At 51.8% G+C, this 25320-nt stretch overlaps 2 protein-coding genes across 3 annotated transcripts; one reads left to right on the forward strand and one right to left on the reverse strand.

The window, feature by feature from the left end:
- Nucleotides 1-158: 158 nt before the first annotated feature.
- PERCC1 (proline and glutamate rich with coiled coil 1) lies at nucleotides 159-851 on the reverse strand. Its single transcript, XM_054270802.1, has one exon. It carries the CDS (start codon nucleotides 849-851, stop codon nucleotides 159-161), a length of 693 nt encoding a protein of 230 aa, XP_054126777.1.
- Nucleotides 852-5925: 5074 nt separating this feature from the next.
- Nucleotides 5926-25173, forward strand: LUC7L (LUC7 like). 2 transcript variants are annotated; one of them, XM_054270796.1, is made up of 10 exons: nucleotides 5926-6086; nucleotides 7840-7934; nucleotides 12775-12873; nucleotides 13557-13667; nucleotides 14288-14431; nucleotides 14777-14953; nucleotides 15650-15738; nucleotides 20033-20062; nucleotides 21285-21449; nucleotides 23710-25173. In XM_054270796.1, exons 1-10 carry the CDS (start codon nucleotides 6026-6028, stop codon nucleotides 23849-23851), a joined length of 1113 nt encoding a protein of 370 aa, XP_054126771.1. In that variant the 5' UTR covers nucleotides 5926-6025; the 3' UTR covers nucleotides 23852-25173. The 2 variants fall into 2 exon arrangements, with proteins under 2 accessions (XP_054126771.1, XP_054126773.1); XM_054270798.1 differs by having other exon boundaries at nucleotides 6004-6086; nucleotides 6677-7934.
- The last annotated feature ends 147 nt before the right edge of the window (nucleotides 25174-25320 follow it).

A 25320-nucleotide genomic window follows, 5' to 3' on the forward strand; every position in this document is an offset into this window, starting at 1 on the left:
AGGACACCGCACACGCTGCTGCCTGGCGGGAGTCATTTATTCACTCGTCCCATCACCGGCTCCGGCCCGGCCGCTCCGAGCGCCCCGGTGCTGGCACTGGGGCCACCGGGTTTATCATTAACCGGGTGGCACGTGGCGGCACCGGGGCCACGCTGGGGTCACAGCCCCGCGAAGGGCTCTGCCTCCAGCCCCGGGCGGCCCAGCAGCTCCCGCCCCGCGCCCGCCGGCTCCGGCCCCGGCTCCACGGTCCAGGTGGCCAGCAGGTCGCTGAAGTCGGGGGTGCCGCTGTGGAGCAGCCCGGCGGGGCCCGGCTCTTTCCAGAAGGAGGGCGGCAGCTTCCTGCGGTGCATGGGGGTGATGTGGCCGTACTTCCTCTCCAGCCGCTGGCTCCGGCCGCCGGGCAGGCAGCGGTGCACGCCGTACTCGAAGAGCTCGGCCAGCGGGCCCAGCCTGTGCGCGGCCCCCGGGCCGCCCCGCGGGGCCTCGGGCACGGCCGGAGCGCTCGGGGCCGAGCCGCAGTCCGCGGGCACCGGGCGGCTCCCGGCCGCCTCCTCCCGGCCCCGCCGCCCGAAGTAGCGCTGGATATCGCAGCTGATGAGCTCCGAGAACTTGAGGAGACGCAGCGTGGTCTCGGCAGTGCTGGAGACACCGGCCAGCTCCGGCCGCACGCTCTCCTCTACTGCTTCCACGTCCTCCTCCTCCTCCTCTTCTTCTTCCTCCTCTTCTTCCTCCTCCTCCTCCTCGGAGAGGTCGGGGAAGTCGGGCTCAGGGTGCGTGGGCAGCAGGAGGCCGTGCGGGAAGGGTGAGGGCAGCCGCAGCTCGGCCAGGGGCTGGATGACACCCGCGGCCATGGAAGCGCTCAGAGGCACCCCCGGGAGTCACCCTGCGGCAGGGACAGCGGGGTCAGGGTGACACAGCCTGCCACCAGCCCTGAGAGCCCAGGGGACCGGGCTGTGCCACACCATGGCCAAGGTGGGGCCACAGGTACAGCGGGGTCAGGGTGACACAGCCTGCCACCAGCCCTGACACAACACCCAGCAGCCCTGAGAGCCCAGGGGACCATGCTGTGCCCCACTATGGCCAAGGTGGGGCCACAGGGCAGCAGGGATGTAGGATCCCTGCACAAATAACGGGGTGTGGGATGTACCCACCAAGCTGGGGAAAAGGGGGCAGTGGGAGTATTCACCCTGTGACAGCCCCGCTCAGCCCAGGGACAGCAGGCAGCAGGGGTGTCCCCACCAAAACATGGGATATGGGGCAATGGAAGCATAACCCTGAGTGGTGGGACATGGAGGAGCAGAGATGGCATTCCCCTAAAAGGGGACATGAGACAGTAGGGATATTTTAGCTGAACCCTGGGACATCAAGCAACAGGGATGTCCCCACCAAACCATGGGGTGTGGGACAATAGGAATGTCCCTAAGTCATAGGATGTTTGCACTGACCTGTGGGACATGGATGTCCACACCAGGTCATGGGATGCAGGGCAGTGGGGATGTGGGGCAGAGGGATGTTCCCCTTCACCCCAGGGCTGTGCATGGAGGTGAATGGGAGCTCAGCACCCATCCCACAGCTCAGGGCCCCCGAGCCCCATGCCCTGCCCACACAATGGCCCCTTGGCTTTCCTGGTGACAGAGTCCTGTCTCAGGCCCATTGCTGCCTGCCCTGCTCAGCTGGCAGAGGGTCCCTGTCATCTCCCTCAGCTCACCCAGGGCGATGGTGGCTGCTGCCATCCGTGGTGGGGTTACCCCAGCACCATCCTGCACCCCTCTGGGCTCACAAACCCTGAGTGAGTGGGAAACAGGCTGTGCTTCTGCAGATGGTCCATCTGTCCCACCCTTCTGCCCTTTTCCCTCCCTGGCCCTGTGCATTGTCTTGGTGCCTGTGAGCTCTGTGGGACAGTGCCCAGCCCTCTCTTTCCTGCCCAGGTTTTTGTGGAAAGGGCCAACCTGAGCCTGGTACAGCGTGCCTGCCTCCCTGCCCTGCTGGGCTCTGACCACAGCTGGGTTTCCCTGAGCTGGATGTGGCCCCTTTGCAGCCCGTGCTACCTGTGCTGAAGGGTCCCCAGCCCTGCCTCGCTGCAGGGACACCCCAGGCCGTGCTGAGAGGGTCTCAGAGCAGCACTAAATCCTGGGGAACCAAGCACGGTGCCAGGACCTGCACCCAGCCTAAGGTCACCCTTGCCATCTCTGCGTGTCCCTCTTTGTGCTGTCCTACCCTGGTACCCCCGGTGCTGCCCAGGGCTGGGCTCTGGGGGCTCAGCCTCACCTCCGGGCTGTGAGGAGGGGCAGCGGGGCCACCCCAGCCCGCCCTGCCGCCCCCCTCGGCCGGAGGAGCCCCGGGACGGGAGGGCATCCCCGGAGCGGCTCCGCACTCACCTTGGCGCTGCCGCCCGGCCATGCATAGGCTCCCGCGCCGCTCCCCCTGCCCGGCCCTCCACCTGGGCCTGAAGTATTTATAGCGGAGCAGCGAGCTGACGGCTGGCAAATATTTGGTAGCCGTATTGTAATAGTAGACTCGGTAAACAGAGCTGGGGTTTGCTTTAGCACCCAGCAACGGGAGAGCGGCGCGGGGAGGGACGCGGGGACGGAAGGCAGGGCTCACCTTAATGGTTCACTCGCCAGGGGATTTTCAAGTGTTGTCCCTGTAAATTCACCTATTAAATCGGCAGCCCCAGCTGCCAAACTGCCCGCACACTTGTGCCGAGGGCTCTTATCTCCCTGCTGATTGGAGGTGAAATCAAGCTTTGTCAAATAGGCGTAAAATTAAATTTCATGCTATTTTGACTCCTGGAGTAGGGATCTTCTGAAGAACACACTGCGTATCGAGCCATGCCTCTGCAAACAGGGGCTGCCACTGCAGTGGGCAAAGCCTTTCCTGGGGTACCCCAGGTGCTGCAGCACCTTTGTGCAGGTTCAGAGCACTCATCTCCAGCCTTGTGCCCCTTTGAGATGGATGTTGGGCTCCCTGACCAGCCCTGAGAGGGGTTTTGGAACCTGTGGATGCAAAGGTGGATATGCCATGTGGAGAGTGTCTGGGCCAGCCCCACGGCAGGGACAGAGCTGGGTGACAGCATTTTCACCCTGTGCTGTGGCCCGTGGCTCCCCTGTGAGGACAGGGACAATGGCACTCAGCCCAGGTCACAGACAGGCTGTGCCAGGGGTGCCATTTCTGCCCTGGCAGCAGGATGTGCCAGCAGGGACATCTGGGGCAGCACAGAACAGGGCCAGGGGACACAGATGGCTGGGGATGCAGGGTGACCAGGACACAGGATGGCCAGAGGACAGGGGACAGCCTGCCCCTGACTGCTGAAGGGATGGCAGGGGCCTGACACAGCACCTGACCCTGTCACAGGTGTTGGGGACACTCAGGGAGTGGGACACCGGCCACTTGGCTTGGGGACAGCCACAGCCCTGCCCCAGAGCTGCCCTGCTCTCCTGTTTTTGGGGTGACCACAGCTCCTGGTCTCTCCCTCGGAGCCCTCCCTGCTCTGAGCACCGTGTTCTGAGGTGTCTGCAGGGCTGACAGGGGTCCCCAGCTCCAGGCATGGCACAGCCCCGGCGATGGGAGTGTCGCAGCCTGGGCAGGGCTGTCACCCCCCCGCTCCCCGGGGCTCCCAGCGGGGGCAGGGCTGGCACCGGCTCCGCTCTCCAAACGCTCCCAGCGGCGGAGCGGGGCGGGAGCAGCGGCCACCCGGGCCCTGCTGGGCAAACACGGCGGGTGGGAGCTGATCAACCACGGGCACCTTTCGGGCTGCTCCTGCCATCAGCCATTGTCACCCACCCGCCCGGCACGGCTCGGCCCTGGCACGGCTTGGCACCTACCGACAGCCACCAGATCCCCAGGGAGAGGCGGCTGCCTCTGCTGCCCCAGCCACCCCTGCCCCAGGCAGGGCAGGAGATGGGGAGAGCTCCTCTCGGAGCTTGGTTGTTAATCGTGTTAATTGCAGCGCCGAGATGTGCGAAGGTCTCCGTTTCAGCCCGCGCGTCCGAAGAACGAGTCGGAGCTCTTCAGTTTTCCGTCTTGAAGTTGTTTATTAATTCTTATCTATAAAATTTTCTTTTTGCCCAGCCGAGGTCTGCTCAGCAGGGCAGCCACAGGCACTCTGACCGCCCCTGGGGCAGTGCTGTCTTTTTATACTACAAACTACATATAACATATTTACAATTACTTTCCAATACCTATCACCTGTGTTAGACAGTGCACTTCTACTCTAAACCAATCCCAAAGTGCCAACATCACAGCAGAAGATGGAGACCAAGAAGAAGGAGAAGAAAGACTAGACATGCCCACGTTCCTCCATCTTGTCCCCAAAACGCCCATTCCAAAAATCCTAAAATCTACTAATCTAATAATAATTTTATTATTATACTATTTAAACTTCTGTGGCTTTCAGGTCCTCATACAAAGCTGGTAATTTGCTCCATGGATCATAGTCAAACCCTCAGGTGTTCTGGGCTGTGTGCCAGGGTCTCTGAGCCCCCTGGCAGGGGTTTTGGCAACTCGGGACACCCAGAGGGATGTACTGAGTTCCGACAAGCTCCCACAGCCTCGGGTCAGTCTGGCTGGAGGAAAGGGCTGCTCTGACCCTTCGGGCAGCTGGGGAGGGTCTGGCCATGCTGGCGAGCAGGTCCAGGTGTGAAGTAGGTGTGGGGAGCGCATGATTTGGCTGCTGGCTCGCAGAATTGGGATTGATGAGGCGTCCCCCTCTGTGGGGAGGAATCGCGCACTTGGGGAACGCTCGGGGCTCAGCAGGACCGCTCCAAGGGCGGGCAGCGGGGAGAGGCAACGCCGCTGGGCATGGGGCTTGGCTCCCATTCCAATGCCCAGGGTGGCCATCCCTGCTCCAAACTTTGCCCGGGCCGGGCATGAGGAGCTCCTGTCCCCCAGGGCAGGGGTGTCCTGCCTGCAGAGTCCCCCGCTCTGATCCTGCTCAGCCGAGATGTCGCACCGGGGCGGGCCGGCGGTACAGCCCTGCCCGGGGCTGGTTCACGATGCCGTTCCCCGAATGCCAACAGAGCCTCAAAGCTGGGGGAAAAGCAGGAACGGCTGCGTCAAATCCTGCACCGGGGCTCCGGCTCTAACACTCGCTGCCTGTGGAGCTTTGTGCCAGGAAAGAGATGGGTGGGATTTCTCCGGCACGGGGAGCATCCATCGAGCAGCCGGGAGCTCAAGGTGGAGAGACAAGAGGTAAAACTCATGGGAGTGGTGCGGGCTGGAGCTCACAAAGCCAGGCAGGGAACGCAGCACACGCAACAGCCCGAGCTCCTGCAAAACCACGGCCCCATCCCCCCTCCAGCAGCTGGGGGAGCAGTCACGGACCGCGCAGCACTGTCCCTGCCGTGTCCCCGCTCCTCTCCGGGCTGTGCCCGTGGCCAGGGGGGGTTCGTCCCCTTGTCCGTGCGCCCACCGTGCCTCGTGGTGCTTCCGCCTGCCCCGGCCACGTGTCCTGTCACCTCCAGCCCGGCAGGGGCTCTCCTCGCCCCGCATTCCCCACGGTGGCCCCGAGCCGCCGCAGCGCGGTGGGGACGGCGGCCGGCGCAGCCCGGGCCTGCTCCGGGCGGGCACCAGCCTGTCCTGGGGCGCCGCTGCGGCCTGGCTACCGTGCCCACGGCCGGCCAGCCCCGGGGCCGCTGCCACGGCGGTGTCGGTATCCGGTCCCACCGCGGCGGGGCCGGGGCCAGGACCGGGACCGGGGCTGTACTGGGGCTGCCCGGCCCGACCACGCCCCTGTGACATCGCCGCCGCTTGGTCTGACCGCGCCCCTCTGACATCACCGCCCCTTCAGCCTGACCACGCCCACATGACGTCACCACTTCCGCTCGCAGGCCACGCCCACATACCCGCCCCGTCGGACCCCGCCCCCTGGCGGACTACCCTTCCCGTCATGCAGCGCGGTGCAGGGCGGGGCTGCTTCCGCTCAGCGCTCGCCGCGCGTCGCCGCTGCTGAGGCCGCTGAGCCGCCGCCGCCCCAGGCCCCTGTCCCGGTCTCGGTCGGAGCCGCCGCCTCCGGACCGGCCCCGCCATGTCGGCCCAGGCACAGATGCGGGCCCTGCTGGACCAGCTCATGGGCACGGCCCGGGACGGTGAGTAAGGGCGGGCGGGGCCTGCAGGAAACGCCGCGGCCTGGCGGCCGCCTCACCGCGCGAGGCCCGGCCCGGCCCGGCTCGGCTCGGCCCGGCTGCTGCCGCCGCTCCGGACCTGCGGCGCGATCCGCCCCCGCCCTCCCGGCTGCGGCCTCGGGGCGGCGGAGCGGGCCGGGCCTGTCCGCGCCCGGCCGGCGGAGCTCCCGCCGCGCCCCCGGCCCCACAGAGCGGCCGGCGCCGCCCCGCCGCCCCGGGCCCCGCTGCCGCGGACAGGCGCGGGGCCGGTCGGTGCCCCACGTCCGCAGGCGCGTAGGTAGGTGTGCCCGCAGCGCCCGGTGCTGTCCGGGACGAGAAATGTGACAGCCCGTGCAAAATACGGTCCCGCTGCGGTTTGTGTCTCCCTTCTGCGACTCGCTGGGTACTTAAATTCCCTTTGGCACGTTAACAGGGCTGTCCAGGCACTTTGCACTTTGTTTCGTAAGTGAATAAGTGCTTTCTTTCTCTGTGTATTGAGTTGCTATTGAATTGCTTCCCATATTTTTATTTCATACAAACTGAACAATTGTGGCCCCTCTATTTTATTTATAAAGGTTCAGTGTATCTTTGCCTGCCTACATCAATCTGCAAGGGAGTTGCAGAAAAGCCTCATGTTCATCGAGCCGTGAGTCACAACCAATTTTTAAAGCTGTTATAACAAAAAAAAAGTGTTTGCTTTTTTTCACAAGTAACTTTAAAAGTGTAGCTTAGAAAGAAAAAAAAAATTAAAAAAAAATTTCAGTAGACACGACATTATTCCTGGATGCTTGTGAATCCTAAACTATATTCATACTTTAGTATTACACATACCTGTGTCATATGCACAGATGAGCTTTAAAATTGTCACATACCATTACCACTTTGCCTTTACTTTTATGTATCATTCCCCTGACTTCCTTACTGCAGGTGTGGGCAAGAAAGCTTTTCCTTTAAAACTTTTCAACAGTGGGCATAAAATTCTGCAGCTGAGGTCTTGAAGAATGCAGATGGGTATAGTATGTGTTGGAGCTCGCAGTGTGTATTGACTAACTTTGTTCCTTTTTTTTATTATTTATTTTTTTGCTTTTCTGATATTGTCTCGTTTAAGTGGCTCCTGAGTGTAAAATGTCCTCTGAGGGTGGGCTGGGGGGTGGGCAGCACGTGGTGTGTTCCAGGCCAGGACCTGCCAGCTCCTTCCTGGCAGGGCCTGGGAGAGCACACCCTGCATAGTTGGGTTCCAAACAAACGGACTGATGATGGCTCAATTAGCACCTGAGCAAAGAGCAGTTGCCTGTCAGTTTTGCCCAGCACAGCCCTGTTTTGTGATTTGCTAGCGTGGGGTTTGGTATCTCCTGCCCCTTCTTCACAGTAAGAAAAAGAAAGGGTGGAGAAAATAACCAGGTTTTGGCTGGGAGCCAGCCTGTCTGTCTCCTTTTCTCCTCTGGCTGTGCTGCTGCTTTATGTGGATGACAGGCCTTGGACATTGCTTGGCTCGCCAGCACTGTGTTTAACATGGTGTCCTGGATGAATAAATGCTAAAGTAGTGTTTGTTGCCAATTATAAGTGTTCCAGAATATCCTGTTACCCTCTAAGCTTATTTTTTATTTTTTTTGAGTAATTTTGGGGAGCAGGAGCACCAAATATTTTAATCTGCATATTGAGGTGAAATGTTCATGCTGATGCCTGTGTTCTCCTGGTGTTCTAATGTCTCCTTATTTAAACCACACATGAATTGCAGGCGATGAAACGAGACAAAGGGTGAAGTTTACAGACGACCGTGTGTGCAAGAGCCACCTGCTGGATTGCTGTCCCCATGATATCCTGGCTGGAACAGTAAGTGTGTCCTCTGGGGTGAGGGGTTCTGCTCAGGAGGGTGTTGGTACAGCTCTTGTCTGTGCAGGGTGGGTGACTTCTAGGAGAGGTCAGGTTTTCTGTGCCCAGAGAGCAGGCACAATCCTAATTCCACTTCCTGTGAGCTGGGTATGGAACTGCTCTCACTTCTCGAAAAAAAACCCAAACAAACAAAAAACCAAACCAGGAGTTCTCAGAATTCACCTGAAATGCTTTTCCTTTTACAATCCCGTGAGAAGTTGCAAAATTATTTCTGTTTTAGCAGTTTGAGGTAGTCAGAGCTTGCACCTTGTCCTATGGTGGTTCCAAGGCTGCATCTTCATGTTAGCAAGTGTCCCTTAGCAGCTGCACGAATCCTTGGACATTTTCAGTCTCCTCTCCCCAGCCCTGATGGAAGAGCAGCTTTTCTATTGTTACTGTGGTGGTGGTGGCAGGTCACATCTCAGGCTCAGTGTTGGTTGTTTGAGCAGCTTGGTGTTTGTGTCACTCTGCCCCACTGGTTTCAAACAGTTCCCTCAGCTCTTTTGCTGTTCCCTCTGTGGGAACAGGGCTGGCCAGTGTTCAGAGGTTTGGCTCACGTGCTGCCTCTGAGAGCAGAAGGTGATGTGGGCTTTAGCAGTGAGCTCTGGTGAAGGAAGTGTTCATTTGAGGCTCCCGGATGAAAACTGCAGCCTGACTTTGGAAAGAAAACTGTGTCCTTTGTCACCATCACTGTGCAGCAATCAGAGGATGGAGGTGAATGTGGATGTTTGAAATCCATCTTTGCCTTTGCTGTTTGCATGAAAAACTGTGGCAATTCAGTGTCTGTCCATTTAAACCAGATTGTTGGAAGGTGCTGTGGTTGTTTACAGCCCTTGCTGCTGCTCCTTGGGGAGCTGGCTGGGCACAGTGGGTCCCCAGCAAAGGGAGGGCTGGTGCTGCTGCCCCTCTTGTGTCACCACCGTAGCAGTAGTGTGGCAGCACTGGAAGAAGGAGCTGTTGCAAAAGCTGCCTCTGCTCTGAGCACTCAGGCTTTAGCTTCTCAGTGGCTGCCTTTGCAGAATAAGATTGGAAAAGCTGAATACCAATCTCTGTAGCTCTGTTTTTTAGAATTCATTTGAAGTTCAGATGTGTTTTGCAGTGATTATTCCATCAGCCTCCATATGACTTCACCTCCATTTGAGAATTTTAAACTCCCATCCTTTGTAGAGGTCACTGTGGTCAGGGTATGTTTTTTGACACAGTTTTTTGGGCCCAAAGGGTGTTTTGAAGATGAAGGCTGCCTTCTACCTCTTCTGGCAGGTTTTCAGCAAGGGGGTAAATGGTGAGTTGAAGGGCTAGTTCAGCATAAGTGATGTGTGTGAGCTGGTGCCAAAGCATGCAGGAAGTCTGAAGTGTTTCAGGTGGGTTCTGAGTCTCCTGGTGCAGAGAAGCACCTTGAGGAATTGGTTTCTTCTGTTTCTGTTGTTACTTGTCCTGATTGAGTTGTCCTCTCCCTCTCACTGTGGGGTTTGTGCTCAGAAGCTGCAGGAGCAGGAAGAAAGGCTGCTCCTGCCCAAGGGATCTTGTGGCTCCCTCATGGTGGTGTGGTGGCCCTGCCCCTCCGGGAGGGGGCAGAGGGAGGTGGGTGTGGAGCTCTGCCCCTCTCCCAGCAGGTTCCTGGGGGCCAGAGCAGGTGTTGGTGCTGCAGATCTGTGTTGTAAGAACATGTGATGTCCAGAACAGGAAGAGCTTTTCAGCGGTCCCTGCTGCCAGTACAGAGTGGAACTGAGCTGGAATGTGCGGCTCCCTCGTGATCCCAGGCAGCTTCACTGGCACTTCCCAGTGTCTGCTAGGGAAGAGCTGTATGGGTGAATCTGTCTCAGCTGGGTGGGGTATAATCCATCTCTGGGTATGTTACTGCAGAAATCAGGACCTTTTGGAAACTTCCAACAGATGCTCTTGGCCTTCTGGTGCTTGCTGTGTTGTGCCCTCCCCTAAGGCATTGTTGCTATTGCATCCTTGATGTGTGCAGATACTTCTTAGTGGGAACTGATTGAAGGCAGCAGGAAGCTGATCCCTTGGGGAGCTGTGCTCAGTGAAATGTGATGGACTCCCACTCACTGACCTACAGGTGCAGAGTAAGAAAAGGAGCCCAGACTGTAAGCAAAGCTCTGGAATATTCCTGAGGGCTGCAGGAGGCCTGTTGATGTTTGCTTTGTTTAGGTGTACGAGTGTTACTGATTGTAAGAGTTGTTATTTTAACTTGGTTTGCTCCTGTGATTATTCTCTTTTTGGCCTCAGAAATTTGTCTAAACTTGCCACTAAATAACCTACAGTGGTTCTGTTTGGTCTCTGTGGGTAAGGAGGAACATTCTGGGAGAGCAGAAGTTGGTTGAGTGAGCCCATGGGCTGTTACCTTTGCATCCACATCCTTTGTGGTGAGTGCTGAGTTCTCTCTGCAGCTCATGGTGAGTGTATTTCTGTCAGTGAAAGTGTTGTAGCACATTGAGAGATGGCATCAGCTGGCAATTCTCCTGAATTCCAGCTCCACTCAGAGGTGGACAGATGAGCCTCAAAGCTGCCCAGACTGAACATACTCTGGAAATGACATCCAGGGAATTAATTGGGTACCCTGCTGGGGAATATGAGTTGAAATCTGTAGGTTCTAGAATTGTTTTTGTGGGTTGAGAGGGGGTTCTGTGCTTTCCTTTTTCACTTGGATGAAACTCTGCATCTCTGATCACTGTTAAAGCATCTTTGTGGAAATTTCATTTTGTGGTGAGTTGCCAGTTCAGTGGAGATCATCAGAGATCCCTCAGAGTGTGGATTTCTCAGCAAATGTGAGCAGGACTAATTATCAGTGACATCTAAATGTCTTCAGTCTTTGTGTGTATGTGGAGTTCAATCTTTGCTCAGGCTCTGCCTGTCTCCCATACCTCTGTTTTAAACCAGCCAGTGTTGAGTGGGGCAGGTTGTGGTCTCTGTGGAAGGAGTGAGTGTTCTCTGAGCTCTCCTTGGCATGAGGGGAGGCTTTGAGGCAGAGGGCTGGTGGTCTTACCCTGAGTGAGCAACACCTGTGGAAGTCTCCTTGCACTTGAATATCTCAGAGGATGTGGAGGAAGATTTGAGGTTTATAAGCCAGTGAGAACTGAATGTTCTTCCCTGAGGAAGACTGAGGGATTTGTTAACAAGCAGGGAGAGGAATTGGGAGCTTCAGAACAAGCATTGTTGGCTTTTCTAAAGTGATGAGAGCCCCTTCTCTGAAGTGGGGTTATTGGCTCAGATAAGAATATTTATAATGTGTGACAATCACATCCAATACCATTATTTTCTCCCTATCTTGGAAAGTGATCTCAGTAACATAACCAGAAGAATGAAAGATGTGTCACATCATAGAAAGTTATTTTTGTGGTAAAATAACAGGAACTCTCTAGCATTCTTTGAAGTGGCTTGCCTGAAGTTGAGAATGATCAAGCTCTAAAAGTACCAAAGTGCTTTTTTTGTAGGCATTACATTTCTATCATTAGAGAGCTCAGCAGGAGTATTCTGGATGCAGTGTCTGTTTCTGTGGCCTGCTGCCTCTGGTAGCCTCTGTGGCCTCCTGGTTCTGGTAAATCTGAGCAAAATGAGGAAGGCTAAATAGCAGCAAGTCATCTGGATTTTTTTTTCTTTTTTTAGAAGAATAAAAATTTAGGTGCCAGTAATAGGCACCTGCTGAAAACCTGAGCATAAACTGGTAGAGTTTGCTTTAGCTGCTTTGCTTCATTCCAAACACTGCTCTCTGAGTGTACTGTTTCATGTGAGCATCCCCAGCTTTAGTTTGTGATATTCCACAGGGATTCAGAGTTATCCCAGTTCAGCTTTCTCTGCAGTTCACTGAGCTGACCCCTGTAGTGCATGTTGAGGTTTGGGCTCCTGGGGACTGGTGGTGACAGTGAGAGAAGAGTTGGGGTGTTCCTTCATGCAGTGACATGTACCTGCCATTCCTACAGTGGCTCACAATTAGGGCTTTTATTATTTTGGCTTTCAAAATGTCATTTTCTTTTTCTACTCTAAGAGTAAGAGGAAGGTTCTTTGTTACAAATTGATAATGTTGAAATGCAGCTTCCATGTCTTGAGAGCATAATTGACTTGGGTTCTTGTGGCTACTAACTGTTAGGTGGGAGAAACAATAACAAATTCAAATAGTGGAGTGCAGTGGGAGGGAAGGGCAGCTTTCTGGGAAGGGAGATGCTCTTGTGTCTCTCATTAAATGGGCTTATGTATTGGACTTTGCTTTGCTGGGCAGGTTTTCAAATTCCAGGCTGCAGCTGGATGTGGGAAGGGTCTGGCTGTGGAATTAACACTGTCTGTTGTTGCTGAGTGTGGGGTTGTGCATTGCTGCTGGCTGTAGCCCTTAATCCTTTTAAGTCCTTTTGTTGTTGATAGGGAGCATTCTGTGTGTGTCCCACAATTTGCTGTGCCATATGTTACTGGGGCTCATCCTGACACAGATGTGCATTTCCAGAGGAGCTTTAAACAGGCTGCAGGTGTGTTTTCCTGGGCTGTGGCTCCAGGATAGGAGGCATTTGCAGTCAGTGCCTGTTGAAGGGGACCCATCTCCCCTCCCAACCATTTCTGAGGCTGTCCTGGCACTTAGAGCAGGAGTAGGACTGGACTTAAAGCATTTGGGCTGTTTTAATGTTCCCAGAACATCTACAAAACTAGTTCTGGCAAGCATGGGGTTCTTCTGGCTGGTTCTGGTGCTGAGAGGTTAAGAGAAAGCTTTTCTGAAAGTACTGTATTTTGATATGATGCAGTTGGCAAGAGACATCTGCTGCTTGGAGGGTTCTTATGTGGGTTCTCCTTTTTCTTCTAACAGAGAATGGACCTTGGAGAATGTACAAAGATCCATGACTTGGCTCTGAGAGCAGATTATGAGATTGCAAGTAAAGAGAGAGACCTGTTTTTTGAGCTGGATGTAAGTATGGAGAAATTTTAGTTACTCTTGGGGAAACTGCTTCTTGAAGTTACTGGGCTGAACAGTAGAACTCAGTGGCCATTTCAGCTCATCATGTTGCTTGATGTGTTACCTGCCCAGAATGTGCAGCCCCTTCCTGAATGTCAGCCTGGCTGCTGACTGGAGAATGCAGAATTAATTATGGCCTTTGCCACCCCATTATCCCAGTGAGCTGGGAGGCTCCTGGCATTCCTTGGATCCCACAGCTACTGCTCTGTACCAGGTTCTTGTAACCTGCTGCCCTGTCCCAGAATTAACATTAAAAGCCTTCTGCTCAGTAGTGTAACTTTTATCAGATTTGGCTTTCATTTAATCTTTCTATGATGGAACAGATCAAGGGGAAGCACAATTCTGTCTTTCCCTTTCATGTTATTCCAGTGCTTTTGTCTTTGTGCCTGTTGCTCCTGCATAGGAAGGAAGTTCCAGTGCAAAGCTGTGTTGATGTGTCAGAATAAAGGAACTGGGTCAGGTTTACAGGGCAGGGGTCAAATGTAACTTGTTCTGCAAAGTGTCATTTGGTTTTTTCTCAAAGCATCTGTTTTTGAGGTTGTTTGTGCATTATACAGGATTGCAGCTGTTGGCTGTCAAAGCTACACCTGGCACAGAGAGCAGCTTCATTCATAATTCTTTGTCTGATCATGCAGGCCATGGATCACCTGGAATCCTTCATTGCAGAGTGTGACAGGAGAACAGAACTGGCCAAGAAACGCCTGGCTGAGACACAGGAGGAGATCAGTGCTGAAGTGTCTGCAAAGGTATTGGCCTCTCACTGAGCATTGCTTCTGAAAGTCTCACTGGGAGCACTGGGGCTCTGTTTCTCTGACACCAGTGATACTGGGGAGTAAGGCTCTACAGAGGATTTGGGGATTCCAGTCATCCTCCCCAAATGGCTGCTCTGGCCATTCTGGAGACAAAGAGCACCATGGACTCTAAAAGAGATTGCTTTAGAATGGAAATAAAGCATATTGATTTCTTATGCTATGAAATGTTACCATAAAAATTAGAATAGTAAGTCCATCGTCCCCTGATTTTTGTTTCATTTAACAAATGCTCATGGAGTTTCCTTTTTGGAAACTCACCTAATTGGGCCAATACAAGACATTTCTGAAGCTGATTTTGTGGCCTCTATGCTGACCTGTAAGCCAGAAATGACTGGCAGATCATGATCTCTCCACATCCAGTTGCTCTCTCTGTGACTACACTGACATTGGTCCACCAGTCCCTTTTATTGGGGCCTTTTGGAGATTCATGGTCATCTTCCAACAACAGATTTAATTGAAAACAGTCAACACAGAATTTCTTTTAAAAAAATGACAAGTTCTCCTGCAAGCTTTATGACATTTTCATCTTACTAAAAACTAACTATTCTCTTCAGGCAGAGAAAGTCCATGAGCTGAATGAAGATATTGGAAAACTCCTAGCTAAAGCAGAACAGCTGGGAGCTGAAGGAAATGTTGATGAGTCTCAGAAGATCCTGATGGAAGTGGAGAAAGTCCGGGCGAAAAAGAAAGAGGCAGAGGTACAGTGTTGGCTCTCCTGTGGGTTGGCTGGGTGGTGGTTTCTGCCTCACACCTCCTTCTGCAGTTCCAGCCATGTGCCAGCAAACAGGTGGCAGTGTGGTTTGGTGGATGAAATGATTTTTAGAAACTTTTATCTAGTGCAGGGAGGGCTTCATCCTCTGAAATATTTGGTCACCAGTCCCTTGCAGGGATAGATTTTGGGTTGGCTGTGCCCACAAAGCGTTTGTGTGGCACCTCCTTTGTGTGAGGGTGGGTTTTGATTTTTCAAAGCAATTCTTTGCAGGAGTTTCCCTGGAGGGTTGTGTCTCCCTGACATTTGTGTGGGTTTTCTTGCCTCCCTGTAGGAAGAATACCGAAATTCAATGCCTGCATCCAGTTTCCAGCAGCAGAAGCTGCGTGTGTGTGAAGTCTGTTCAGCATATCTGGGTCTCCATGACAACGACCGGCGTCTTGCTGACCACTTTGGAGGCAAATTACACTTGGGTTTCATTCAGATTCGTGAGAAACTGGACCAGCTGAGGGTAATCCTCTCTGTTTTAAACCACCTCTTTGTAGTTCTGAAGACCTTGAACACTTCTATTAAATTAATACAGAATTCTTTGCAGAGGGCTTGTAAAAGGTCAGAAGTTTCCGAATGCAGAATTCCTAAAGCATCAAACAGAGCTTTGTTTAGCCTTGTCTTGGGTTTTGTTCTCTCTTTTTGGGTAACTAAGTATGTACCCTCAGAATCAGTCAAACCAGAGCACTGCTATAATTTATTCCTTGGAGTTTTGGTACAGTCATTCTCATTAACATGACAGAAATTTGTTACTCTGGGTATTTTTTTTGACTTTGAAACTTCTTAATGAAATGTTTGAACTGAAGTTTCACATGGTTCTGTCAGTGAAAAGATCTTGACTAGCTGAAGCCATTAGGAGTTTTCTGAAATTATTCATAATGGGGTGTGGTACTGGCCTTGCTTGCAAACAGAGACCTTTAGCTGAGTCAGAGTTGTGATTCCTGTGCCTCACTCACAGTGCATTGAGGTCAGTGCCTCAACTGAGAAAAATGAGAACCTTTACAGAGGTCTTAACTCAGCACATAAAATACAGTGCAATGGTTCTTTGTCTTGCCATTGGAATGGTCTTCCTGCACATCTGACCTGTTACTGTGTGGCTGTAAATAATGGCTGTTACTGCATGGCTGAAATATGATGTGGGTTTGTTTTTTCCCCCTAGAAAACAGTGGCAGAAAAGCAAGAGAAGAGAAACCAGGATCGTTTGAGACGGAGAGAGGAGAGAGAACGAGAGGAGAGGATGGGCAGACGGTGAGTGGGACCTGGGGCCTGTGAAGTTTAGAAATGTCTGATTCCTTGTACATGAGCACTGCAGGAGTTCAGCATCTGCTTCTGGCTGTTGGATGTGCTCCAGATGCTGTGTGAGCGTCTTGGGATTCAGTTAAAGATTAAAACAATGCACAGATCCTCCACTCCTCCATCTTAGAGTGATTGTACATGTATTTTGACCTCCACTGTGTGTCTAAAAGTTGGGAGTTCCCTGTAGTCCTGAGGCTTATATTGGTCTAATCCTACTCTCTTAGGGAATCTGGATAAAATACCCTCATTCAGAGCCCCTGAGTGGGAAAGTTTAAGATGAGTGAGGACTAGGCTTGCTCAAAGGGCAGAAATTCCCTGGACATCCCTCCCCACTGCTTGAAGAGTTGGAGGTGACAACAGGCTGGTGTCCATGTGCCAAATAGTGGCCTGCATGTAACTTTCCTACAATCAGTGAGCTGTTTTGGCAAGCATTTCCTAAGGAAGCTGAGGGATCCCAAGGAGTGGCTGCTTCTGGTGCTTGTAGCTATGTGTGTCACCTTCTGCTCAGATGTCTGTAATTCCTGAGCAGTGGGAGGGACTGATTTTCTAATTGGTTTTCTCAGGACAAGCTCTTCTGCATCTTGCCCGCAGAACTGGACAAACAATTTCTTCTGTACTTAAACTGAAGTGACAACTTGTGTGCAGACAGCTCAGTTAGCAGCCTGGTGTGGGGAGAGTGGTTATTTGCAGGGCTCAGGCAGAGGAGGTGGCTGGGCCCGAATGCTGTTCTGATTGTCACAGCATCTCCCTGCTTGTTTTCCTTGTATGTTTCTCCTCGTGTACTTCTTGCATCCAAAAGACCCCAACCTTGCTGTCTGTGCAGAGCTATTTTTGAAACCCAGAGTCAGCTGAAGAGTGACTCTGTCTGAGGAATATGAGATTTATAACTGCAGTGTACTCTAAGATGGTGCTGCCTCTGGCTATACACTGCTGGAATTGCTGACAAATACCAGCATGGTCATTTTTGTGTATTATGAAGATGGGAGCCCCAAACTCTTACTCATTATCCACATAATTTTATTCATGTTATGCATAACTCCAGTTAGGGTGTTTAATGTGGGTTTTCTCTGGGTGTGTTTTGAAGGAGCAGTTCATGCTACAGCTTTCTGTGGAACTGCAGCACTTCATGGAGAGCCTCACAACTTTCTGTTCTCCATGTAACTGTAATGCAGTTGAGTTTGGGAGCTGCAGGATCTGGCAGTAGCTTTTCAGTGCAGGAGTTAATCAAAAGGGACTGCTGTTGCTGCTGCTGTGGTCAGAGATGAGGAAGTGAAATGGGAAGTGTCTTCTCATGCAGCTGCTTCAAGGCAAACCCACAGCAGGACCCTGCCTAACATGGGCTCAGTTTGTCTCCATGGTGCCTCTTCTTCCTGAGGTCATTTCTCTGTAAAAATTGCTCAACAGAGCTGTTAAGGAAGAACCCTCTGGATCTCTTTGTTGATCCACATCTTCTCAAAATGCTGGTTTTCTTCCTCCTGTGGTGTGGCTGTGGTTTTGTTTTAGTGGTTTTTAAAACAAAAAACCTCAAGCCCTCAGTTCTTGAGAGCTGAAGAGCCTGTTGTGTTCACAGGTAGTGCATATGTGGATGCATCTGATGAGGGGGTTTGAAAGCTGCTTTTGAATGTTTATTTAAGGATTAAAATAGGAAAGCTTTAAGAACTGCATGGAGCTGGCCTGAAGTCTGAGTTCTTGCTGTTTCCATATGTGACAGTACTCAGAGACTGTGGCCTTTGCTCTGGCTCTGTGCAGAGGCACCTGTGTGCTCCACAGGAAAACTTGTTAAGGAGTTAGGAGTGCCATAAGGAAGAGGTCAAATCAATTGCCTCTCCAAAATGAGAACATGACCTGAGGGAGGGCAGTGGCTCTCCCAGTGGACACTCAGTGTCAGAGCTGAGGTTAGAGTCCAGATTTCTTGGTCAAATATCTGCTGGGAGCTGTGCACACCATGCTCACAGAGGCATTTTTCCATCAAAAACTAATTGGTGATGTCTACCACCTTCCAGCCAGCCTCTTATCCAGGGCTTGGTACTTTAAGGAAGCACAGGAAACATGATTCCTTCAGAACTCTTCTTGTCATATCCTCCTATACAGCACCTTCATGGTGTTACTTCAGTAGGAGGAAGAGTGTGGCTTGACTTTGGGAGCCTTTGGTGACTGACAGGCATTTTGGCATCCTTGCAAACCTGTGCATTCCCTTGTCAAACTCTGCCTCTCAATTAATTAATTAATTTGTCAATAAGCTGTGATTCCACATAGGAATGAGTGAACTGGATTCCACCCTAGTGGTAATAAACACAAGTCCTGTGTGATATTCCTGGTGGCTGTTGGGTACCCAGTAATCTCTTGAGGCTGGAATTCTGTGGAGGAGTGGCATGCTGGGAGTGCAGACCTCAGTGTTTGCTCCCACAGTACACCAGCAAACAAGTCTGGTGGAGGTGCCACATGGATTTCCTTTGTGTTAAGCTGGACAAAAGACAGGTTATGAAACTCAGCAGAAAGTTTCTGTGATACAGGGACAAAAAGAGAGGAAAAAATAAATAAAATAGACTTGCTCAGTCCTCTTGCTCTTATAGAGACCAATCTTCTTTGTCTCCTGCTGTACAATGATTCAGGTTAGTAAGGACAATGCTGTTCTCTTGGATACTTCCTGAATTCTGAAGTTTGGTTCTAGGGAGTGATTATCAGATGTTTTTTTATGCATATCCCTGCTTGGATAGGCATGGAAAGGCAGCCAGGCTTTTCAGGGGATGTGGAAGGGCTTTTGTGGATGTGTGCACTGGTGGTTCACAATAAAGTGATCAGGAGGAAAAAGAACAGTAAGAACTTGGAGTGATTACAACCACCAGAAAAATCCAGCTGCCTGCCAGGTGCCTCCAGGAGGTCCTGCTGCTGTGTCAGGTTCTGTTACTGGGATTGGAGGTGTGTGGTTACTGCCTTGCTCTGCAGCTTCATCAGCTTCTCCTTCAGCTGGTCATGTGTGTAGACTCCAAGTTCAGCTCCACTTTGTTTACAGTCCTTACCTGAATTCCCTTCTAAATTTGGGGGCTTTTTTAACTTTCTACCATGACTGAACAATCCCATTTCACTGAAGAAATGTCAGTGCACGTAGATTTTCTTTATCTTGTCTTATCCAGGCATGGTTTTAAATTATGTTATTAAAACAGATGCTTCTCTGTTGCTTCTTAAATTCTTGTCTGTGTGTAGCTTTCATGTCAGGGTGCCAGAACAGCTCTGTGGGGTGTAAATTGAACCTGTGTGTGAGTCTGTGTGCACTGGGGAGCAGTTACAGGAGTGAGACTCTGAGTCACAAAACAGGGAGAGGAGCCACTTCTTAATTAAAGCAAAACAAGACTGTTCAGACAGCGTGTGATGTTCATCTGGCTCTGAAATGTGGCCACAGAGGAAGAGGGAGGGTGGAGCCTCCATGTGCAGAGGTATTTTAAGTGGTGCTGAGTAATGGTGCTGCTGAAGCTGAAAGAATTCTGCCGTTGTTATTTACAAACTGTCAGGAGCTAATGCTGACAGCAGTAAGCTCAGAGTGCCACACATGAGCTCTGAAGCTCGTGGAATGTGAGAAAGGAGAGCAAGGCCTGGATTTTTCTTCTCAAGTGCTTTCTAAGGATTTTCAGTTTATCTCTGTCACTTGTCAGTAATAGTTCTTCTCTTGTGGCTGTGTCTCCTCTTTTTTCCTAGTAATCTTTCCCAAAAAGAAAAAAAAAATTGATGCAAATTTCCTTCTAATGTTTGGTAAACAAATACAAGGAGTGAGAAAAGGCTGGTTTTTTTTTATTAAAACCCCTTCAGCATGCAACTTCCTCAAAGGAACCAAAATCAGAAAAGTGGCAGATGTCTTTCTGATTGGAGAGTGGCACTTCTTGAAAATGTCAGAGTTGATCCAGCTGGTGTTAGACTGCAGGGAGTAAAGAGTATGTAACAAATATGCACAGAAAATTAGTTGGAAAGGTTTATTGGGGTGCTTTATTAATAGTATCTGATTTCTAGACTTTTCTGTAGTGACAGGAAGGTCACTGTGCAGAAATTAATGTTTTCCTGGTTTTGACAAATTCTTGATCCTAAAATTGAAGCTAACTAAATGTTTTATTTGCAAGCTTTTTTTTTTGTAATAATATATCACTTGAGGTATTGATTATTCCTGTGAATATCTGCCAGGATGGATGAGTTTTCCTCCTGAAAACCCACTGGCTCTATCATAATTTTTCTCACTTAACTCTCTTCTCCTTTCTAGGTCTGGATCAAGAAACAGAGATCGTCGAAGGTGAGTGCCCAGTTCTGCACTTCTCCCAAATGCCTGGTTGTGTTTGTCTCTAGCTGCTAAGGCTTTTCCTGAGTCTCACCAGTAGAGTTCACTCAGTGCCTCAGTGTCAGGTTTGCTCCCTGGAAGAGATGGGAAGTGCAGTTTGGGCAGCTCAGTGGTGCTGCTGAGCTTGGGGTGCCTCCTGGGGCTGTAGAGCAGGGGCTCAGTAGCCTGGCCAGGGTGGGCTCTGTGTTCTCTGGTGTGAGCCCATGGATGTCCCTGCGGCCTCTTTCCATAAATACCCGATATACTTCTGTGATTGTAATATCTGAAGTATCTGTTTTATATATATATATGATACCTCAGATGTGAAAATACAGAGATTTGAGATTAAAACCCCCACATCTCTGGGAATCGATTGCCTTAATGCTATGGCAACATTCTCTGTGATAATGGACCTGGAGATCTCCCTGCCTACTGCTTTCCTTTGGCATCTCTCTTATTTTGAGAGCAGGGTGAAATAAATCTGCTTCTGAAGTGCAGGACTTTCACAAGGAAGATTCTCTTAGGGTTATGGTAATATCAGAGGCCATTTCCTTTGGCCTCTCTTCTACTTACCCAGGCCTCACTTGTGAGCAATGCAAGGTTGTAAGCTCTGGTCTGGCCCTTGCTTACAATAACGGTGGGAGCTTTTTCTATAAGCTTTGCAACAAACTGAGTAACCCATGGCATTCTGTTGGTAGCACAAGGCCCAGGAGGAGGCAGCTGCCCACTGTGTGGGTGTGGGCAGGGATATGGGGGCAGAGGCTGCACTATGATGGTGCTCTGGGTATTTGTTACTCAAGAGAGGCTGAGAGGCACTGAGGGTGCAGGTGTGAGGCAGCTGAGGGTGCAGACGTGGGGTGCTGAGGGTGCAGGTGTGAGGCAGCTGAGGGGGCAGGTCTGAGGCCCTGAGGGCACAGAGGTGAGGCAGATGATGGCCGCAGGGTGAGGCAGCTGAAGGGGCGGGTGTGAGGTGCTGAGGGTGCAGGTGTGAGGCGCTGAGGGTGCAGGTGTGAGGCCCTGAGGGTGCAGAGGTGAGGCAGCTGAGGGCGCAGGTGTGAGGCGCTGAGGGTGCAGAGGTGAGGCAGCTGAGGGCGCAGGTGTGAGGCGCTGAGGGTGCAGAGGTGAGGCACTGAGGGTGCAGGTGTGAGGCGCTGAGGGCGCAGGTGTGAGGCGCTGAGCCCGTGTGTGTTCCCTGCAGATCCCGGTCCCGCGAGCGGAGGCGGAGACGCTCCAGATCGGCCTCCCGGGAGCGGCGGAAGTCGCGCTCGCGCTCCCGGGACCGACACCGGCGCCACCGGAGCCGCTCCCGCAGCCACAGCAGAGGGCACCGCCGGGGCTCCAGAGACAGGAGCTCAAAACACAAGTAGGTATTCCACACTGGGTGCTTCTGCAAAGGGGAGTCCTTGGCTCACAGTGACCTCCCTGGCCCGTAGAGCGAGCAGGGTTCTCCAGAGCAGCTGTGCTGGCCTGTGCCAGCTCCTGGGCCAAAGCAGGATTCCCCAGGGGTCTCAGCTGTACAGCAAGATCCCAGCTGAGAGGAGAGTCTAGGAAATAGAACAGGTTCCCTGATTTGCAGTGCTGAGCCTCGAGATGCTCCTTGGATGGGAAGCAGCCTCCCTCAGCTAGCTGAGCTTCCCTGGGCCTGTAGAAGCCAAGTGTCTGAGAGGCAGTTTGGATATTACACTTCTGTAGTTATTTTCTGCCTCCCAGATTCCTTCTCTCAGTGCTGGCATTGGGAAGGAGTCTATGATTTGAGATCTGGGGGCAGTCTTCTGTTAGAAGGCTGCTTGAGAGAGACAGAATTCTTTAGGAATCAGCACTTTTTCCTCCTGAAAAAGAAATACAGGAGGAGTATACCATTCTTCTGTCTCTGAGGAGAAGCACTATAGTCCAAAGAAGGGCTTAAAGTCTTTCTGAAATTCAGCAAAACAGCCTCTGTGTTGGAGGAAGGATGAGGCAAGTGTGTGTAGGGTATTAGAAAAATTGACTGGAATCACTGTGTCCCCTTACAACCCTTCTAAGCCCAGGAGCAAGTCTGCCTCCAGGTGCTTGCTGAGGTTACATCTGGATTTTTTTAAAGCCTCCTGCTTAATAGGGGAGTGCTTGAGCACTGTCACCTGATTAGGCACCAGCAAGTACAATTCTAGAAGTATAATTCTAGAAACAAACCTATTGTTGTGTGTCTTGGGTCAGTTTAGCTAAGGGGTGAGAACAGCTTTTCTTTTAAAGACACCTGGTGAAGGGGAGGGAATAATGGTCTGAAAAATAAGTCTGTTAATAATTGAGGGGGGGTGTAAATACTGTTGATTCTCCAATGGATGAGATACTAAAGTGCTTTTTTAAATCTGTCTTGAACATGAAAAATAAAGAAAAGAAGTTTGGACAATTAGGAAGTGAGGAAGATCCTGTAATAACTATTACTAAAGAGCAGGTAAGGGATTACTTCGGAACCCCTGAACACATCCAAACCAGCCCATGAGACTGCAGGGGGATTGGCCAGCTCACACACCTGCACAAAACTGCTCAGAGCTGGGGACAGGCCAGGATCAGTCTAAGAAAACATAACAAAACCAAGAGAACAAGCAGCAAAACCCTGATTCCTGAAAAAGGGTTAATGAACTCTGCCCTCAGGTTCTGCTGGGCTGAGGTCTCACTTGCTGAAGGAAATGGAGAGTGTCACAGGATGTGGAGAGCTCAGGGTAGGAGGTCTGCAGGCAGCAGGCATTGTTGTGGAAAAGGTAGAGAGGCAAGGTCATCAGACAGACTGATGTTAAATGGCACAGTTTAATGAAAATTAAATGGCTGTTGGGTTCTGATGTATCAATTTTGCAGTATTGTCAAACCTTAAAATCAACAAGAATGAAAGTGGAACCTCTAAGGTACCTTCTGTTGTGACTGTAAAAAACCCTGTGTCCTGAGCCTTGAAGTAAAATGTAGGAGCTTGTGCTGAGCTCCCTCAGGGTCAGCTCCTTTGAATCCTGCTATTCCCTAAGCTGGCAGGAATCTCACAAGAAACAGCCTTTCAGATTAGACCTAATGTGAGCCTCCTGTTTAATTCTGCGTGGGCTGACACAGGGAAGCGCTGCTGAAAATCTGTGGCTGTGAAAAGCTGTGCTGTGGGCTGGGAATATAAATCTGTATCTTCCTGACTTTGAACCCAGGATGCTGCCAGAGCCAGCAAAGTGAGAAGCCCAGGGCTGAGCCAGCAAAGAATCCAGCTGGTATTTAAAGCAGTTGAGCAGAAAGCCAGAGCTTAGGGCATAATGAAAAACTGCTCTGGAAGCCATGAAATGAGCTGAGTCAGAGATGAGGAAAAAATTGTAGGCACTTCAGGATGGCCCAGAAAAATAGTAAGGGGCACAGGGAAGACCTGAGAGAGCTCCTGTGGCAACAGCTTGAAAGGATCACTCAGAGGAAGGAGGAACAAAGGCTGTGCTGGGCATGGAAACCTCACAGAGGCCCCGAGCTGCTCTCATGGGGGACCTGCTCCCCCTGGCACAGCAGCCAGGCACGTTCCTGTAGGGAACCTGCATCCCACAGCCCTGCCAGGGAAAGTTCTGCTCGGTGGGGAGTTGACAATGTTTATTGTGAAGCTGATAGCGATGGTTTGCTTTGTACTGCAGATCTTCTAGAGATCGATCTTCAAGAGAAAAGTCCCGAGACAGAGAGAGGAAAGAGAAGAGCTCTTCTGAGAGGAGGCACGAGAGCACAAATGGCAAATCTCGTTCCAAGAGGTCAGAAGAGAGAGAAGCTGGCGAGATCTGAACTCAAACGATCTGTGTTGCACTGTAAATAGTCTGATAAACATTCTACACAAAGCCTAAATTTCCCATTTATATTTACTGAATACAACTCATCTTTTGTAGTTTGGGATTTTTATTGTTTGGCAGATAGCTGTGAGTTTGTAGAGACACAAGAGTTACGTACTGTTTAACAGGATTTTGTTTTAGTAGGAATAAATAAATCTGGATGGATGGTTTTCAGTCCAGGCCAGTGTGGACACCCCGTGTTTGTCCTGACTCAGTGGTCAGCTGTGCCTGGAGCCCTGAGCTGCCCTGACCTTTGTAACGCTTCAGCCCTTTCCAAAATTCCCTCCTGATCCTCTGTGAGCACACCAGTAGCACTGGTTCTCAATTATATTTTTTCCTTCTGTTTATATATGTTAAAAAAAAATCAGATTTCTTTTTTTTTTCTTCCTTTTAGTACTTAGCCATCTCATTTTTATGTCTCCAGCACTTGAGAGTTGCCTCACTTGCCCAGCTAAGGGCAAAAAAGATAAAATTTGGCCCTGATCTATTCTGAAAGCTGTTTGTCATTGAGGATGACCAGATGAGCTGAACCATGTTTCTAAGCTGGGCTCAACTCTGGTTTTGGTACCTTTACAGTTCAGATAGCTGAGTTGGTGTGAGCAGAGCAGTGGGAACCTGGCTGCTTTCCTCTAGAGAGGCACAGCCACAGCTCCTCTGCCTCTGTACTGTGCTCTGCAGCCAGAGCTGCCCGCGGGGCGTTCTGCCCTGCAGCCCAGAGCGTTGCTGTGTTCCAGGCCACTCAGGCAGAGCGTGCCGAGGTGACCGGGGCTGGAGCCCGTGTCCCTCCCGGGAGAGCGGCACCGGCCGTGTCCCCATGCCCTGGGAGCCGCTGCCGTTGTCACTCGCTGATTGTACCTCGGCTTGTTCCCCACGAGGGAAGTGCCAGCCCCAGCCGCGACCCCGGGCCCGGCATTTTGTGGGATCGGTGCGAGCGCGGCCGCTGTCACCCGGCGAGGCCGGAGCCGGGCAGCTGCTCGTTAGCGCGGTTCATTACCGCTGCTAATTGCCGTTCCCAGGGCCGGGCTCCGGCCGGCGCTCCCCTCCCTCCATTCTCTGCCTCCCCCCGAACGCGGCTCCGGTTCCGCCGCGGTGCTGCCCCGGTGTCGGTCCCTAGTGCATGCCCCCCTTCCCTGTCCGTTTTTACGATGAATTCCGCGGTTTCACGTGTTGTTTTTGTAACCTCCGTGTGGGGCGCGGGGGGCGGCGGGCGCGCGCTCGGGGTGCCTGTCCGTGCCCGTGCTGTTCTCCCGCGGTCTGAGCGCATTAAAGATCTGTGTTTGTGGCTCCCGCTGCTGCCCGGACTCGTTCTTGCGGGTTCTCCGCCCGCGCCGCCGCCCGAACCGAACCGGGCCGGGCCGAGCCCCGCCGCACCGAGCGGAAGCGCGCCCTGCGCGGTGACGTCACCTCCGCCGGGCGGGGCGGGGA

Source organism: Melozone crissalis, unplaced genomic scaffold, assembly GCF_028551555.1.
Source record: "Melozone crissalis strain CALT ecotype California unplaced genomic scaffold, PUWL_Pcris_2 ptg000012l_1, whole genome shotgun sequence".
Lineage (NCBI taxonomy): Eukaryota > Metazoa > Chordata > Aves > Passeriformes > Passerellidae > Melozone > Melozone crissalis.